The following is a 13,903-nucleotide window of genomic DNA, read 5'->3' on the forward strand; positions in this document are numbered from 1 at the left end:
GTTTCTGAAGACTCAAACTTTCTGATTATTTCCAGGTTTACGTGAGGTTTTATTAGAGGTTTTCATTGTGGTCTCTGACGTTTGGACCCCACGGTTTACACAAAAATGAAGGAGGGGAAACAGCCCTCTCCTTAAGTTTAATGCTAGGTATTGAGGTCACTACATAACAAGCCACATATTTTTAATTTGTAATTAGTTATAATAAATTAGGACTAAAGTCTGAAGTTTGAGAAACTAATAAACTGTTTGTAGCTGTGCAAATGTTTAAAAACACTTTCACACTTTACATTAGCACTCTTTAATATTTTCTATTGTAAATGAAGTTCAGTGATATGAATACATACCGTGATAAAATAGACAATTTTCAACCATTTCATAATTGGATTCTGCCCTACAGTACCAGCTGAACTATCCCTTTAATATCTGTTTAAGGCCAGTGAGGCCAAGCCAGTGAGCAGAACTGCTTTATGCCGCCTTAATTTGTAATTTAATAAACTGAATTAGCCCAACACTAATTCTTGTTCAGTTATTTTTTTTTTTAATAAATAAACAGTTTCTCAACCATTATACATGAACTCCCTTTCTTGAGTTTCCACAAAATTTACTGTATCACAATATATATCAATATCATGATATAAAACTACATACAGCGATAGAAAACGTTTCCATATTTCTCATCCAAAACTGTAGTTTCCTTTTTATTTCACTGTCACTGTGCATGTTTCTGTTCATTTTAACATCCTAATCTGCCATTCATGTAGCAGTCTAGTGTTGTGCTATAGATGTGTAATGTAGAGTTGGTGAAGTCATGGTTTTAAAAAAATGTAGCATTATTATATAGTTAAATTAAAGTTTATCTAATTTTCAAATAGTATAAAAACTCTGTGAAATTCAGTCTCTGTGGCCATGGAGGATAGTTTAAAAAAAAAAGGCATTTCGTTTTTGAATGTTGTTTTCCTATTGCTGGTTTTCCTAGAATTAAAAGGAATGTAAGTCTCATCTCCCTGAACAGAGATCACGCGTGTTCACTCCACTGACTTTAGTGGGAAGTTGTCAAGACGTACACTGATGTGTTTGTAGGTTATTAAGCACATTTGACCTATGACAAACATATTTTCCCAAAATATACATAGTGGCATAAGTGTCATTAAACGCAACAGACTAAAAAATGTCTCCATGTTAAAAACCTTGAACTCTTTTCATCAGTCATAGTCAGAGCGCCCCGTTGGTGTTGTGTGTGATCATGTGTCTGCGCAGGTTGCTGGGGTTGTTGAAGCTGGCAGTGCACTGATTGCAGGTGTACGGCTTCTCTCCGGAGTGAGTCCTCAGGTGGATCTTCAGGCTGCCGTTCTGCGTGAAGCGTTTCCCACACTGAGGACAGGCGTACGGCTTCTCGCCGGTGTGAATGCGCATGTGGATGCTCAGCGTGGTCTTGTTGACGAATGACTTGCCGCACAGGGAACAAGGAACAGGCGACTCTCCGGTGTGACTTGCCCGGTGAACGATCAGGTCTTCACGGCTGAGGAAGCGCTCGCCACAGAAGCTGCAGTCCAGGGATTTGTTGACAGCATGAGGGAAGACGCTCTGCTGCTGGGGGAACTGGCTTATGTGACTGGGGTGTTCCACTAGACCATCAGCTCCTACTATTGTCGTTTTTATTGGAGAATTCATTGTTGCTGGAGCCATTTGATTGGGATGATTTCTTTCCAGCTGACTGTTTCTCACCAATCCAACACTGTTATCCTGCATCACTCTCACCGGTGCTCTGTCATTGGCGCCAGTGGTGAAATTGAGGAGACCGTCGTGGGTGCCGCTGTGGTCTGGAGACAGAGAGCTAAAAGCCTGGAGTTCAGAGGCAGTGAAGAGGGCGTCGCTCTCCTCCTGCAGAGGCCCCTCTCCTCGGCCGTGAACACTCACGATTCTCAGCTCTTCGTTATCACCTGTCAAGCAGGGAGAACCAGCAGGTTCTAAATTCTGAGTCCCTGTGGTAACACCTCCCTGCGCACCGTGGCTTCCAAAGTCATCCTGACCTGAAAAGACAAAAGCATAAACTGACATTTGTGAATAAGGGCTGGCTCAAATAATCTCAAACAGTGCATGGCCTGCCACACAAACACATAAAACAGGGATACTATTCAAACTGTTGACATATTCCTTCGTTACAAAGAACAAGGCCTGCCACACCAGCCCAGATCTAGTCAAGTGAAGTCGGTAGCTTCAGATCCAGTTTTAGCAGATATGCTTGATGTGGTCCTGAGCAAATGATAGAAAACCTCTCTGTCCCTATGCCTCTCTAAACAACAACCAGGTATCACACTACTAAAAACAGCCTACTCACCTACAACTGTCCCGCATCCTCCAACATCGTCTTCATCTTTGATCAGGATGACATCTGGACTCTCCACATCTGTGCACTAACGAGTAAGAGCACATATGCGTGAGTAAATATATTTTTTTAAAAGAAAAAGAATATGTGAGTTACTGAAAGTACAAGCAGGCTCCATGTTCACCTGCACTTGAGCAGCAGAGGAGGAAGTCTTGTTTTCTGATTGTAGAGAAACAGAAACAGGCTCCCCAACAGACTTTTGAGCCACTGGTGGCTTAATGACAACTAGAGGAGGAAAGAACCAAACAGAGAAAGCCACTTCAGGATTCTGACAAGACAAAGCTGCTGTACTGACTTAAATGCAAGGCTTTGAAATAGATACTGGTCGTATTGACCCTCCAGATGTTAAAGCGCTGTTACTTTTTCCTTCATGAAGAAACAGTTAAGTAGTTTATTCGTTTGAGACTTAGTCAGCACTTAGCGACCAACACACAACCCATTTCCAAGCTGTGGTTTCTGACAAACCGAGGGTCACTAAGCACTGACTCGTGTTTTTAATGTGTGTGTGCAGCAGAGTTTGCATTCACTTTTTTTCACTTCAACAAAATGTAATTTCCCAAACCTTTGCACACGTCTGTAGATATCATCAGTTCACTGGTAAAGTGAACCACATCACGCCAACATTTGCTCACCACCAGAGCAGGAGTGGAAATGTAAGGACATGTTAGGAAGCATTGGCTATTGATTAGCAGTTTATTGACTCATCAGAAAAAAAACTTGTAGCCCGTTTAAATGAAGTTAGAAATCAATTCACTGGAATCTGAATTTGATTAAACTGGGTCTTTTATTGTAAAGTAGTCTGCAGGAGGATAGTGTGGCTTGTTACTTGAGAAAGAAGTTGGGTTTTGGTTTTTTTTTGTTGTTGTTTTTTTTTTTTTTTACTCGTTACCTTGTGATTTAGCCCGTGGTTTGGGGATATTTCCTCTGACCGGAGAGAAGCGGCTCGCCGGCCGGTTCGTCCTGGTCTGCAGCCTGAGGGAGAAGAGCTCGCTCCTCATCACCTTCATCCTCATCCTCAGGGTTTCGTTTTCCTTCAGGCTCTGGGTTAAATGCAGGCGCAGAGACGCCGAGCTCTCCGAGAACAGCTGACTGATTTCCGCCACCGCCGCTTTCACTAGCACGTCCATTATGGACAAAAGCTGGGACTCCAGGTTCAGGCTGCTCGGCGGCATGTTTGTGGACATGTTTGACTCCGCTGCCGCCGACAATTGTGTTGGAAAACAGCGCGACACAGTCAGTGGATGAGCTTACAAAAGACACAACACAATGGCCTTTCCGGGTAGCATGACGCGGATTACCGTAATTACAAGAAAACGGAGGCGTTTACGTTTTTTTTTTTCCTGATTTACAGCTGGTTCACAGCTGACTCTGCAAGGTCAGTGTTGATATTAATATACCGCACATCTTTAGCACTGAACCTTGGCTCGGATATCTAAAAACAACTATTAATAAAAACACAATCAATAAATTTTGATATCAAATTTAGAGACATAGCAGAGGAAGACGGGTGGCCAAAGAGTATTAAATGTCCTATTAATTTCTTTATTTATTTTGAGTTGTTGCTTTGTGTTAGCTTATGTGGTGGAGGAAGAATTCAGGGGCTATTCAGTGATCTAAATGTCACTCCTCCTCACAAACTGAAGAATAAACACTTATTTAACAGACTTCTTTTGACTTAAAAAAAAAAGAGAAGGCCTCTTACGTTTGTTAAGAGTGAATCCTTGATGACTGCTGTAGAGAAAACAAAGTAAAGCACACATCTGATAATGATAAAATGTCTCATAATAATACATAAATCTGGCATTGAATTATTACAGTCATTGTCTATGTATCTCCATTGCATGCGCTAAATTCTTCTTATTAAATGATTTCGGTACTGTACCTCGTCTACTTGCAGCCAAATGTCTTGTAAAAGAATTTTTATTGGTGCACAAAAACTTTAAAATTCACAATTCCACTATTTAATTTATGATTCTGTATAAACACAACAAATAGCATAATTAAAACTCCAACTTTATGTGCTCAAAAACAAACAACAGGGCAGTCAATTAAAAAAAAAACTAACAAAAAACCCTCAGCATAATACACTTTCAAACATTCAGCTAACTGTAACATCACATTGCCCGTATTTGAGCTGAGAGTCAACCTGATGTGCCTCTTTACACTGAGAGTAGTCAGTCAAACACTAAACTAAGACTTACTCATTGTAGTTCTGCAACCATCAGCAATCTTTTTGGTCTTTTCAGTCTTTCTGTGTGCTGTCAGTGTTTTTCTAGGACTCTGCCTCGACTAAAACTCCTCCACCTTCCTGCACCTCGCAGCTTTTTGATGCATCTTCCTCCTCACCGGTTCCCTCTAGCTCAACTCTTTCTCCCTCTTTCTCCTCTTGGCTATCCATAGTCCCGTTCTGAGCCGACTCTTCTTCATCCTTCTCCATCGACGCCTCACCTGCTGCATCCTCTCCTTTCTCCATCTCTTCTCCCTCATTACCAGACTTCTCTTTCTGCTCCTTTTCTTTTTCCTTCCTCTCTTTCTCTATTTTGGACAGGCTGTGGCAGAGGGACTGGACATAAGTGAATACACACATGGGGTCCGGGTTGTTACCCATCATGATCATGTCAGACACTTCCAGCAGAGGGCAGCAGTCAGCCAGGGACCTGGGAGGAAGGTCAGCCAATCAGCCACAGGAAAGGACAGAAGAGACTTAAGTGAGACAAGAAAAGCAGTGATGGAAAGTAACGAAGTACGTTTACTCAACTACTTAACTGAACATACTACTTCACTGAAATTCAGTGGCAAATATTGTACTTTTTAACCCCATTACAGTTATTTGATAACTTTGCAGATTCAGATTAAATAATACAAATTATATTACAAATAAATTATGATATATTAGTATACGATAAGATTTTATTGATCCCTGGAGGGAAATTCAGTGGCTGCCCAGAAATGTATAAAGTAAGTAAAACTGGCCCCACTTTTACCAGCTAAAATATTAAAATGATGAGCACATTCATACATTAATACTCATTTTACTCATCATGCAGTAAAAGAAGCAGAGTGAAGTTGGGACAGATTATTTCTACACTGTGGTGTTATCTCTTGTACTTAAGTAAAATATCAGAGTACTTTTTCCACCAATGCAAAGCAGTGACATAAAATCAACTTACACAGAGAGAGAATCCTGACTTCCACACTGACTTGTTGGTCATTTAAATGTGCAAACCAGAAATTAAGGGGGGATACAGTCAAGGAAATAAAATCCTTGGTGAGCAGCAGGAGTTTGGACATCTGTCCTCTGGCCAGAGACACATTTCTGAAGGTCAGAACTTTTTATTTATGCAATTATACACCTGATAAAGGTAAAACGGCCTCATGGTTCACCACATGCTTAGTACTTGATCTTATGCCTGTTCTTACTGTCACAGTCATTCTTTGCTTTTATGGAAACATTTTATTGTATTATGTGTTGTTTATGTGTTTACAACAGTTCAGATCTGAACTGATCTGAACAGAACTGAGTTGAGGGAGGAAATGAAGGAGGGATAATTAAATACTCCATACTCTGCAGTTTGGAAGGCCAGAGTGAAGTTTTTCTCCCTCTCCTTTGGACTGAGAGAGCTGTAGTCGAAAGCGTCTGGAAAGAAACGATGGATCAGAGCACAGAACGCCATCCCATCACACCAGGACGATGAGAAGTTTTCGATGTTGACGCCCTAAAAGATCAAGGAAAGGAGCTGAATAGACACAGGAAGAAAAAAAAAAACACATTTTCATCTAAGCACCAAGTTATTCTCATTTTGAACAGTCTCTGGTCTCACGCTTGAAACTGAATTCTGAAAATGAGCTGAATATGATGCATTGGATGATGATTCTGTGTTGAACCAACCTCGTAGTTTCGGGTTTTGTTGCGACACCACTGAAGCATCTTCTGTTTGATTGAAGCTCCTGTGGCCACAGCTGCAGACGACCTCTGAATTTTGAAGTTGCGGGCTATTGGTGTCCTAAAAATGTCACCATATCACATCATCTCTGATTAAACCCTCATCAGACCAATATTCAGAGCCACTTTCTAAACTACATTATTTAAAGTTCTGTATAATAACTTACTCTGGTGCACCTTGTTCAAACTTTGCAATGATGTTGTTTTTAGTGGACACTCTGACGGAGCGCGCAGAGGGTCTTGGTCGGGAGAGAGCAGAGGAAGGAGGACCACTCTTTCTTTTGGGCTTCCCTTGCTTTTCTACCTCCTTCATCTTTCCTTTGTCTTTCATTTCTACATCTGCTTCTTTGGCTTGTTTTTTCTTCTCTGCCTCCTTTGCTGCCTTTCCACACACATCTTTCTCTTCTTCCTTTGCCTTTTCCCCAGTTTTACTCGTCTCCTCGTCTTTGGTTTTGTCCTTTACCTCCTCTCCATCTTTCCCAGTCTTGACCTCTTCCACCTGCTCTCCTTTCTTGTCTTCGTCCACCTCTCCCTCCCCTTCTTTTTCTCCATTTACGGGTTCAGGATCCTTCACATCAGTAGATGCTTTGTCTTTATCTTGACAAGCCTCTTCACTGTTACCTTCAACAGGCTTTGAAACAGCCTGGGACTCATCTGTATCTCCAGCATTGGCCTCCTCTACTCCTCCCTGTTGCGGTACTGTATTCTCCTCCCCCTTCTCCCCCACCTGACCTTCTGCTGTCTCCACTTCTGAGCACTTTGCCCCTGTGTCTTTATTCTCCTCCAGCCCTGGTTCATCTGCCTGGAGGACAAGAAACATAAATTTGTCTTGTGTTAGGTGTTTTGTGTCAACAGTTATCTATCTGTAAATACACACAGATAGTAACAAAGCACGTTTGTGCATCTACACACATGTATCTAGAAATGGTACTCCATGTGAGTACTGCACATCTGGATCCGTACATATGTTGACAAACCTTAACTAACCACCTAAGTCCATGCATCTTTTTGATTTTCCTATTTATAACTGTAAATATTTATGACATTCGATTAGTGTGCTTCTGTCCTGTTCCAGTTTCAATGTGGAGGAAAATTTAAGTTTTGGTTTAATTTGTTTCAGAAACACAAAGAAGATTAAATGAATCTGTGACTTTCTTGTTTGAATAACATGGCTTCTGTTTGAACAGTAACATTATGTAAGATGCTGGTCTGCTAAAACTAGCACCTACGCTTTACTCCAGGGATGTCATGGAGCATGTAATATGAGACATGAAGCTCTGGTCTAGGATTTGTTAAGTATCTCACTTATGTAGATCCAGCAGAGAGGCTGAACTTTCAAATGTTAAATATGCTTTTTTTCAGTTTTTAAACCACATAATAACTACACATTTATTTTAAAAAGTGAAGAAACCAAAATACCTTTGGCTTTCTAAATCTGCAGATCATTTAAGTTCGTTTTTTAGATATAACCTTAGAAAAGTCATAATTTAACCTGAGGACATAAATAAATGTCATCAGTCACATACTTTTCAATGAAAGTCGCATTGATTTGTTTTAAAGTTAATGAACATTTCAGTGCTTTCACAGCTTATTGTGACACAATACATTTATTAATGACCTGCTGCAAGAACAGTCCAGGTCAGGCCTTGCAATGGTGACTCATCAGAGGGAATAGGAAACCCTACAGTGTGTGTCCGCGTGTGTGCATGTCCACTACTTTGCATAACTTGTGTGTCTGTGTGTGCGTGTCGTTTGTCAGCCAGGAGTAAGAACAGGTGTAGCACAGCAAACACAACCAAAACCACTTCTCTCGTTCTGCTGTCCTCACTCTGAACACAACACCTGCCATGGCCACAAATACTCTAACTGCCTATTCCTGGTACAGAACATATCGACAGTCACTGTGGGTGTTGTACATAGGAAAACCTTCACTCCGCACTTCAATATTAACGTGCATAAAAACACACACCTGGGTGTTGTTGTTGGTGTCAGTCTGATTAGTCGCCTCTGTGGACTCAGATGTCCCTTGGCTGGTTGATTCTCCATCCATGATGTCCAGAGGAGTTTCTTTATACAGTAGATCAAAGGTCAAATCAGATCAAATACCCAGGACTCTCTAAAGATCCTTTCCGGCTTCCCTAGAAAGTTTTCATTCAGTCAAGGGTGAATCCTCTTCGCAGAAGTCCTGCTGATTGTCTCACTCTCTGCCTCTCACTACTCCGCTTTGCTTTCCTGTCCCTGTCTCCCCCTCTCTGTCTGCACTGTCTCGTGTTTGTGATGTGTGCATTGGTTTGTGGATGTCCGCCTTTGCCTCCCTTCACCCGACACCCCCACCCTCTGCTTTGTGAGGATTCCTACGCTTCTTTATCTGACCTTTTGAACAACACAGGGTCCCGAAATAGAGTCACAGTGACATAGGTGCAGTCCGGAGGGCCGGATAGCTGCGTCTGCTGTGGAAACCATGGCTGTACACACACACATACAATACACAAACAAACACATGGGTGAATGGCAGGCAGTCCATTAAACTTGTTAATGCACAACATGGCCATTTGGTCTTAATGTAAAATGCTGGTTTGGATGCAGTTTTGTCGAACTGGGTAAAAGGCAACTCTAAAACGTAAAAATGTAAAAACACAGAAAGGTAAATTTCCCATTAGATTGTTCTCATTTTCTATGTCTCATTGGTTTTCAGTAAACCCTCTCTATCTTTTTATATCCCTCCACTTTAAAATTGTTCAGATGGCATAATGTTAGTGTGAAGTAGATACATGGTTATACAAGACTAGTCTAGCTTCTCAGTTTGCTGTCCCAGCTGAACACTGCATCTACACTGCATGTCATTCAACACAAAACAGATGGTTTTAAAAATAAATATCTATCTTTATTCTCACTCTGTCTGTCATTACCTTCCCCTACCCCCCACATCCTTTTCTCCTCCTCCTTTCTGTCTAAGTCTTGGGGGCTATAAATATGTCAGCATCTTCTTGTGTGTCTCTCCCACTCCCTCCTGCTCATGGCCCAATCACTATGGAAGAACTATGCATCTGCTGCACTTTGTATATTTGTATACAACAGGACTTCATGCCATTAAATGTCATTAAATGTAGAAAACAACATGAGATGCTGAGAGATTTAAATGTAGGCTGCTATTAAGAAAAATTGTAACAGATGACAAAACATTGTTTTGTGTTACCATGGGTGGAGTCAAATGATCACGTTAAAGCTGCTGCGTGGATTGTGCGGGGATCATCTCAAATTATTGTCTTTACATTGACTGAAGTTCCTCACGACAGTCATATTCTCCTCACTTATCTGAGTGTGTGTGTCTGTCCACAACAGAGGCTGCCTTGAATGCCTTGCTTTATGGGTTGTGGTGAACCACTCTTCCTGTTGTCTCCTACTTCTTGGGCTAGACACATTAAAGTGGCAGCACCTTGGTATGAGGTAACTGTTTTTTACTGTTTAACATAGCAGATAGAAGAAGATACAGATAAAAAGCCTCAGCTCTGTGTTCTTTATGAATCAACAATTATGAAAATGAGCTTTTATTTAACATGCAAGGTGCATGGTCAAAGGGAGAACTCAAAGAACCAGCTCAGCATTACTTTAGGGATAATTGTCAGTATATGTTAATGCTACTTTTTAATAAAGTTCTTGAATCTAGAAAACAGCTTAGCAGCGCAGATCCCACATGTGATGCCACCCCAGGCGGCTGCCCCGTTCGCCCGTGCCAAAAGTCGCCACTGTATTGAGCCACAAGGTCTGTAATCACAACCTACAATGGCACTTTAGAGTAATGCAATACAAGTGCCAAGCCCATTAACACAGAAGGATTCAACAGTGATCCAATGTGTTCTTTGCACAGAAGATATTTTTCCAATATGTTGTTTTGATGAAGTAGTGGTGGAGAGAGATCTCTAACATCACCACAAATTTCAGTGGAGATCTGGTGATCAACTGGTCCTACTGAACATTTACCCACATGGCACAGAACATAGAAAGATGCTGTCTGCATAGAATGGGAGTCACTTCAAACAGGAAAGGAGACACAAGAGTACTTGAGCATGTTGTTTTGCTGTGTTCACATACCACAAGGTCTGCATGAACAAGCAGTATTGGGACTTTGAAGTGATGCCATGTAAGTGCAAATGAGGTGACAAGACACAGCGTTCTTTGTGCAAAAGTTATTTCTTCATTTGGTGTAAGGATGACAGCAGCCATTTAACCCACTGCCGCAAGATTTATCATAGACACCCCCCCCATATAAACACTGAGCAACCTGTTATGCCTTGTGAATTTCTAGAAAAGATCATTGCCGTTAATGCAGAGATACTTCAACTATTTGACCTTGACATGATTTAAACACAAACTTCTGATTTGGAGTCAGATGCACCGCAAGGTCTCACACCATAAAGGCTCTGGTAACAAGGTGTAATGGGCCTTTAGAAAAATGCCTCAGTGCAATGTTTACCATTACAGTAGTCACCACAAAAATTGCACTACCTGTGTGTGGTTTGGTATCTTACATTCACCACACTGAAGCACAGTGGTACACACTCTGAAGCAGCCCAAAACCTGCAGAGCTTGCAGCTTGGTTTGTCTAAAACACTCAAGTTGCTTGCAGTTCATTTTTAAACTGCAGATCAAGGTCTAACAATACTGTACTGATGAATACCAACAGAAGGCAGGAAAACAAACACCCAGCTAATTTACAGTCAGTCTTCAAGTGCAGTTTCTGAAACTGATCAGCTGGAAGCATTTCACATTAACTAGTTTCAAACACCCTTGGACACTGACACTAGAGGGCACTCTTTGAATTTCAAGAATCAAACCATGAGGCCAAAGTATTTTGGAAGGTTTTATTTTTATTTTTTTTGATTCAGAAACACTTGCAAATACCGGAGTGATCCACCACTTAGTAGCCAACCTTAAAGACAAGAGAACAGTTTTAGTACAAGTTAAAAAGAACATTATACCATTTGGACCACATTATGCCAACCTACCTTGCCTGGCACAGAGACCCTTGCTCGGCTAGAAGTTGGCTGCATGAAGCGTCTGCGGGAAGAACCAGGTAGACCAGCTGCTGCACCACCTGGTCCATAACCAACTGTCACAGAAGGCTCTCGAGCCTCAAAGCTCTGAGGGACAGCAAGTTTACCAGTGAAGGCCTCAGGCTGCTGTACAGGGCCAGGACTATAGGGAGGGTAGTATCTAATGTAGTGATCATCATACCAGAAGTCACTTCCCTGCTCAAAGTTGCTTCTTAAGTCAGTGACCGTGCCTGGAGGATACTGGCCTGTCAGGAACATGTAGTCATAGTATGGATAAACATACCAGCCTCTACCAAGGCCAGGCCCTGGCCGAGGAGGGCTGGTGAAGCTTACGCTAGGAGACTCGTGCACTGGAACAGGGGACAGTGGTTGTGGCGGAGGCAGGTAACCTTGTTCCTCTGTTTCCCTTTGGTAGTCACCATCCTCATAGCTTTCCTCAAAATGAGACAACTCCCCTGCCTGGTACATGGGTCCAGGTGGTGGGCGAGGTGGACTCACATACTCAGCACTACTGAAGCCAACAGCAGGAGGGCCAGCTGGTGCTCCCTCACCTCCAGAGAAGATACCTGGAGGTGGAACAGCCCAGTCAACATCTGAGGGGGAGAGAAAAACAACCTTTCAAATTTTTTAAAGAATTTACCACTATTCTATACACATCTTTCCTGATTGGATACAACTAAACATCTGTGTGCATGGCAGGGCCTAAATCTGTATTACAATTCAAGTTAATTGCTTTTACATGTAAAGCACTAGTAACTAAAGTAGTAAGCTGCAGTGTAAAAGTACAGTGTTTCCATCTGAAATAGTATATGATAAACTACATACAAAAAAAAAAATGTATGTAAATACAGCCCTTTCTTTCCACATTATGCATTAGATTGTTACCTCGTGAAACAGGTTGCAAAGCAGCTCCTGGTTGTGTTAAGCCAACAGGGTGTGTCACTGCAATGCCACTGTGTGTAACAGGTCTAGAAGAAAAACCAGAGCTAGCAGGTGCTGCTGGCCTTCTCAGAACAGCAGAGCCAGAGGATCCAGGGCCTGGTTGTGGTGAAGGCTGATAAGATGGCACAGAGACACCTCCAGAGGCAACATTGTGGTGGCTAGAAGGTGCTCCCTCATTTGATCCAAAACTACCAGCAGCATTTGTATAATGGCCGCCATAGGAACCACTGGGATCAAAGCCTGGGCAAAAAGGTTTTTTTTTTTTTAAAAAAAAAAAAAAAAAAAATTCAGTGGTGAATTAAACTTAAAAATGCAAGATTGAAGGGGGTGACAAACTTACCTTTTTTAACAGGAAGGCAGCCTACATCCACAATCAGCAAAGCAAACAGGGGAGCCCTGAAACAATTTAAGAGAAGACAAAAAGTGTCAACACATTTCCCAACAACCAGGCAGAAACAACACTTACAGACCCACAGCTACTGACCCTAAGAAGAACAATGCAGTCTTCATTTTGAAAACCAACACTAAAGGAACAGTCAACCGTGAACGCTTATAAATGCTGCCAGCCCCATCAGTCAGAGCTTAACAAGCTAACGATGAACAGCTGCTGGTCAATGACTGATCAAACCTCAGCAGTTAGTCCAAATGAGAGTCAGGTGCAAAAGGCTGGTGGCTTCCCGTCTTTATCTCAGTTTATGCTGATGCTGAATGCAAAAATAAATCATGTTTTACCTGTGTTTGCCTTTGTTGTTTAGACAGATGGTTGTCACTTTAAACAAATCTAATGTAGTTTGATTGAGCCTTTAATCTATTCAGTCCTCCAAAAATTGGGATTTTTTTTTTTTTTTTTTGGACTTTTACCAAATGTTCTAAACTATGTGACTCCTGGGGCACAGTACTGACTTATATTATTGGCAGTAACAGTGTGAAGTTATGAAGCAATATTTAGTTCAAATCACGAACTGAGGAAAACATCCTGATGAAACTATGCTCTCTTGGGAAATCTGGATGCACATAATTGTATACTTATACACACAGCTTAAGATAGTGCCAACTTTGTGAGTTGTTATGCACCTAACAAATACCAATAGGCCACCTAAAATGATTTTTTTCCTGGTTTTTCAATTATAATACATCATTCATTCCCATATTAACATTTATAATATTCATCTGGAGGCCTGGCCGAAGCATCCACTTGTGAGTCTTTGGCACTTCCCCTGTTATGTTCAATAACCCTCAGAATTATTTTATCTGTCTTACCCACTGTTTCCCTTAACATTTTAACATGGCTATTTTTATCTGGAAACTGTTCTGAGATTACTGGAAATCATCTTTTTTTCCACCTTGTAGGCCAATTTATAACTTGGATACAGGAATGACAGTATAGAGAAAATCTGAAAAAAAGAACACAGTAAGGCAATGGTGAAAGAATTATTCACACCCTTTACTTTAGTAAAAGTAGATTAGATAACAATACAAATAACAATAAATATAAGTCCAGACCATAAGTGTTTAGACCACTACACATTTTTACTCTCAAGTTTCTGTTCAGGTTTAATTTGAGCAGGTTTATGTCAC

General features: G+C 41.3%; 3 protein-coding genes across 4 annotated transcripts; all 3 read right to left on the reverse strand.

The window, feature by feature from the left end:
• Positions 1-545: 545 nt before the first annotated feature.
• On the reverse strand, positions 546-3,647 carry LOC121188025 (zinc finger protein 696-like). Its single transcript, XM_041047510.1, has 4 exons — positions 3,276-3,647; positions 2,511-2,611; positions 2,339-2,414; positions 546-2,030 (listed from the first exon to the last, which is right to left on the reverse strand). The coding sequence occupies exons 1-4, from the start codon at positions 3,568-3,570 to the stop codon at positions 1,213-1,215; spliced, it is 1,290 nt and encodes a 429-aa protein (XP_040903444.1). The 5' UTR covers positions 3,571-3,647; the 3' UTR covers positions 546-1,212.
• A 334-nt stretch (positions 3,648-3,981) lies between these two features.
• smtnl1 (smoothelin-like 1) lies at positions 3,982-8,630 on the reverse strand. Its single transcript, XM_041047496.1, has 5 exons — positions 8,299-8,630; positions 6,497-7,131; positions 6,276-6,390; positions 5,951-6,102; positions 3,982-5,043 (listed from the first exon to the last, which is right to left on the reverse strand). Exons 1-5 carry the CDS (start codon positions 8,377-8,379, stop codon positions 4,659-4,661), a joined length of 1,368 nt encoding a protein of 455 aa, XP_040903430.1. The 5' UTR covers positions 8,380-8,630; the 3' UTR covers positions 3,982-4,658.
• Positions 8,631-11,177: 2,547 nt separating this feature from the next.
• LOC121188613 (protein FREE1-like) lies at positions 11,178-12,864 on the reverse strand. 2 transcript variants are annotated; one of them, XM_041048433.1, is made up of 5 exons: positions 12,810-12,864; positions 12,666-12,721; positions 12,269-12,565; positions 11,336-11,976; positions 11,178-11,259 (listed from the first exon to the last, which is right to left on the reverse strand). In XM_041048433.1, exons 1-5 carry the CDS (start codon positions 12,833-12,835, stop codon positions 11,248-11,250), a joined length of 1,032 nt encoding a protein of 343 aa, XP_040904367.1. In that variant the 5' UTR covers positions 12,836-12,864; the 3' UTR covers positions 11,178-11,247. The 2 variants fall into 2 exon arrangements, with proteins under 2 accessions (XP_040904367.1, XP_040904366.1); XM_041048432.1 differs by having other exon boundaries at positions 11,178-11,976.
• Positions 12,865-13,903: the final 1,039 nt, after the last annotated feature.

The sequence above is a fragment of the Toxotes jaculatrix genome, chromosome 10 (genome assembly GCF_017976425.1).
Source record: "Toxotes jaculatrix isolate fToxJac2 chromosome 10, fToxJac2.pri, whole genome shotgun sequence".
NCBI lineage: Eukaryota > Metazoa > Chordata > Actinopteri > Toxotidae > Toxotes > Toxotes jaculatrix.

What these genes read in the sequence shown, in the direction of transcription:
- LOC121188025 (XM_041047510.1), bottom strand. Translation starts at nt 3,570, where the DNA reads ATGTCCACAAACATGCCGCCGAGCAGCCTGAACCTGGAGTCCCAGCTT. An exon ending in ACCACGGGCTAAATCACAAG is followed by an intron (nt 2,612 to 3,275) that starts GTAACGAGTAAA and finishes TTCCTCCTCTAG; the next exon opens with TTGTCATTAAGCCACCAGTG. An exon ending in AGGATGCGGGACAGTTGTAG is followed by an intron (nt 2,031 to 2,338) that starts GTGAGTAGGCTG and finishes TTGTCTTTTCAG; the next exon opens with GTCAGGATGACTTTGGAAGC.
- smtnl1 (XM_041047496.1), bottom strand. Translation starts at nt 8,379, where the DNA reads ATGGATGGAGAATCAACCAGCCAAGGGACATCTGAGTCCACAGAGGCG. An exon ending in ACAAAACCCGAAACTACGAG is followed by an intron (nt 6,103 to 6,275) that starts GTTGGTTCAACA and finishes TTGATCTTTTAG; the next exon opens with GGCGTCAACATCGAAAACTT. An exon ending in CTGGCCTTCCAAACTGCAGA is followed by an intron (nt 5,044 to 5,950) that starts GTATGGAGTATT and finishes CCTTCCTCCCAG; the next exon opens with GTCCCTGGCTGACTGCTGCC.
- LOC121188613 (XM_041048432.1), bottom strand. Translation starts at nt 12,835, where the DNA reads ATGAAGACTGCATTGTTCTTCTTAGG. An exon ending in ACTGCATTGTTCTTCTTAGG is followed by an intron (nt 12,722 to 12,809) that starts GTCAGTAGCTGT and finishes AAATTGTTTCAG; the next exon opens with GGCTCCCCTGTTTGCTTTGC. An exon ending in TTTGCAACCTGTTTCACGAG is followed by an intron (nt 11,977 to 12,268) that starts GTAACAATCTAA and finishes TCTCCCCCTCAG; the next exon opens with ATGTTGACTGGGCTGTTCCA.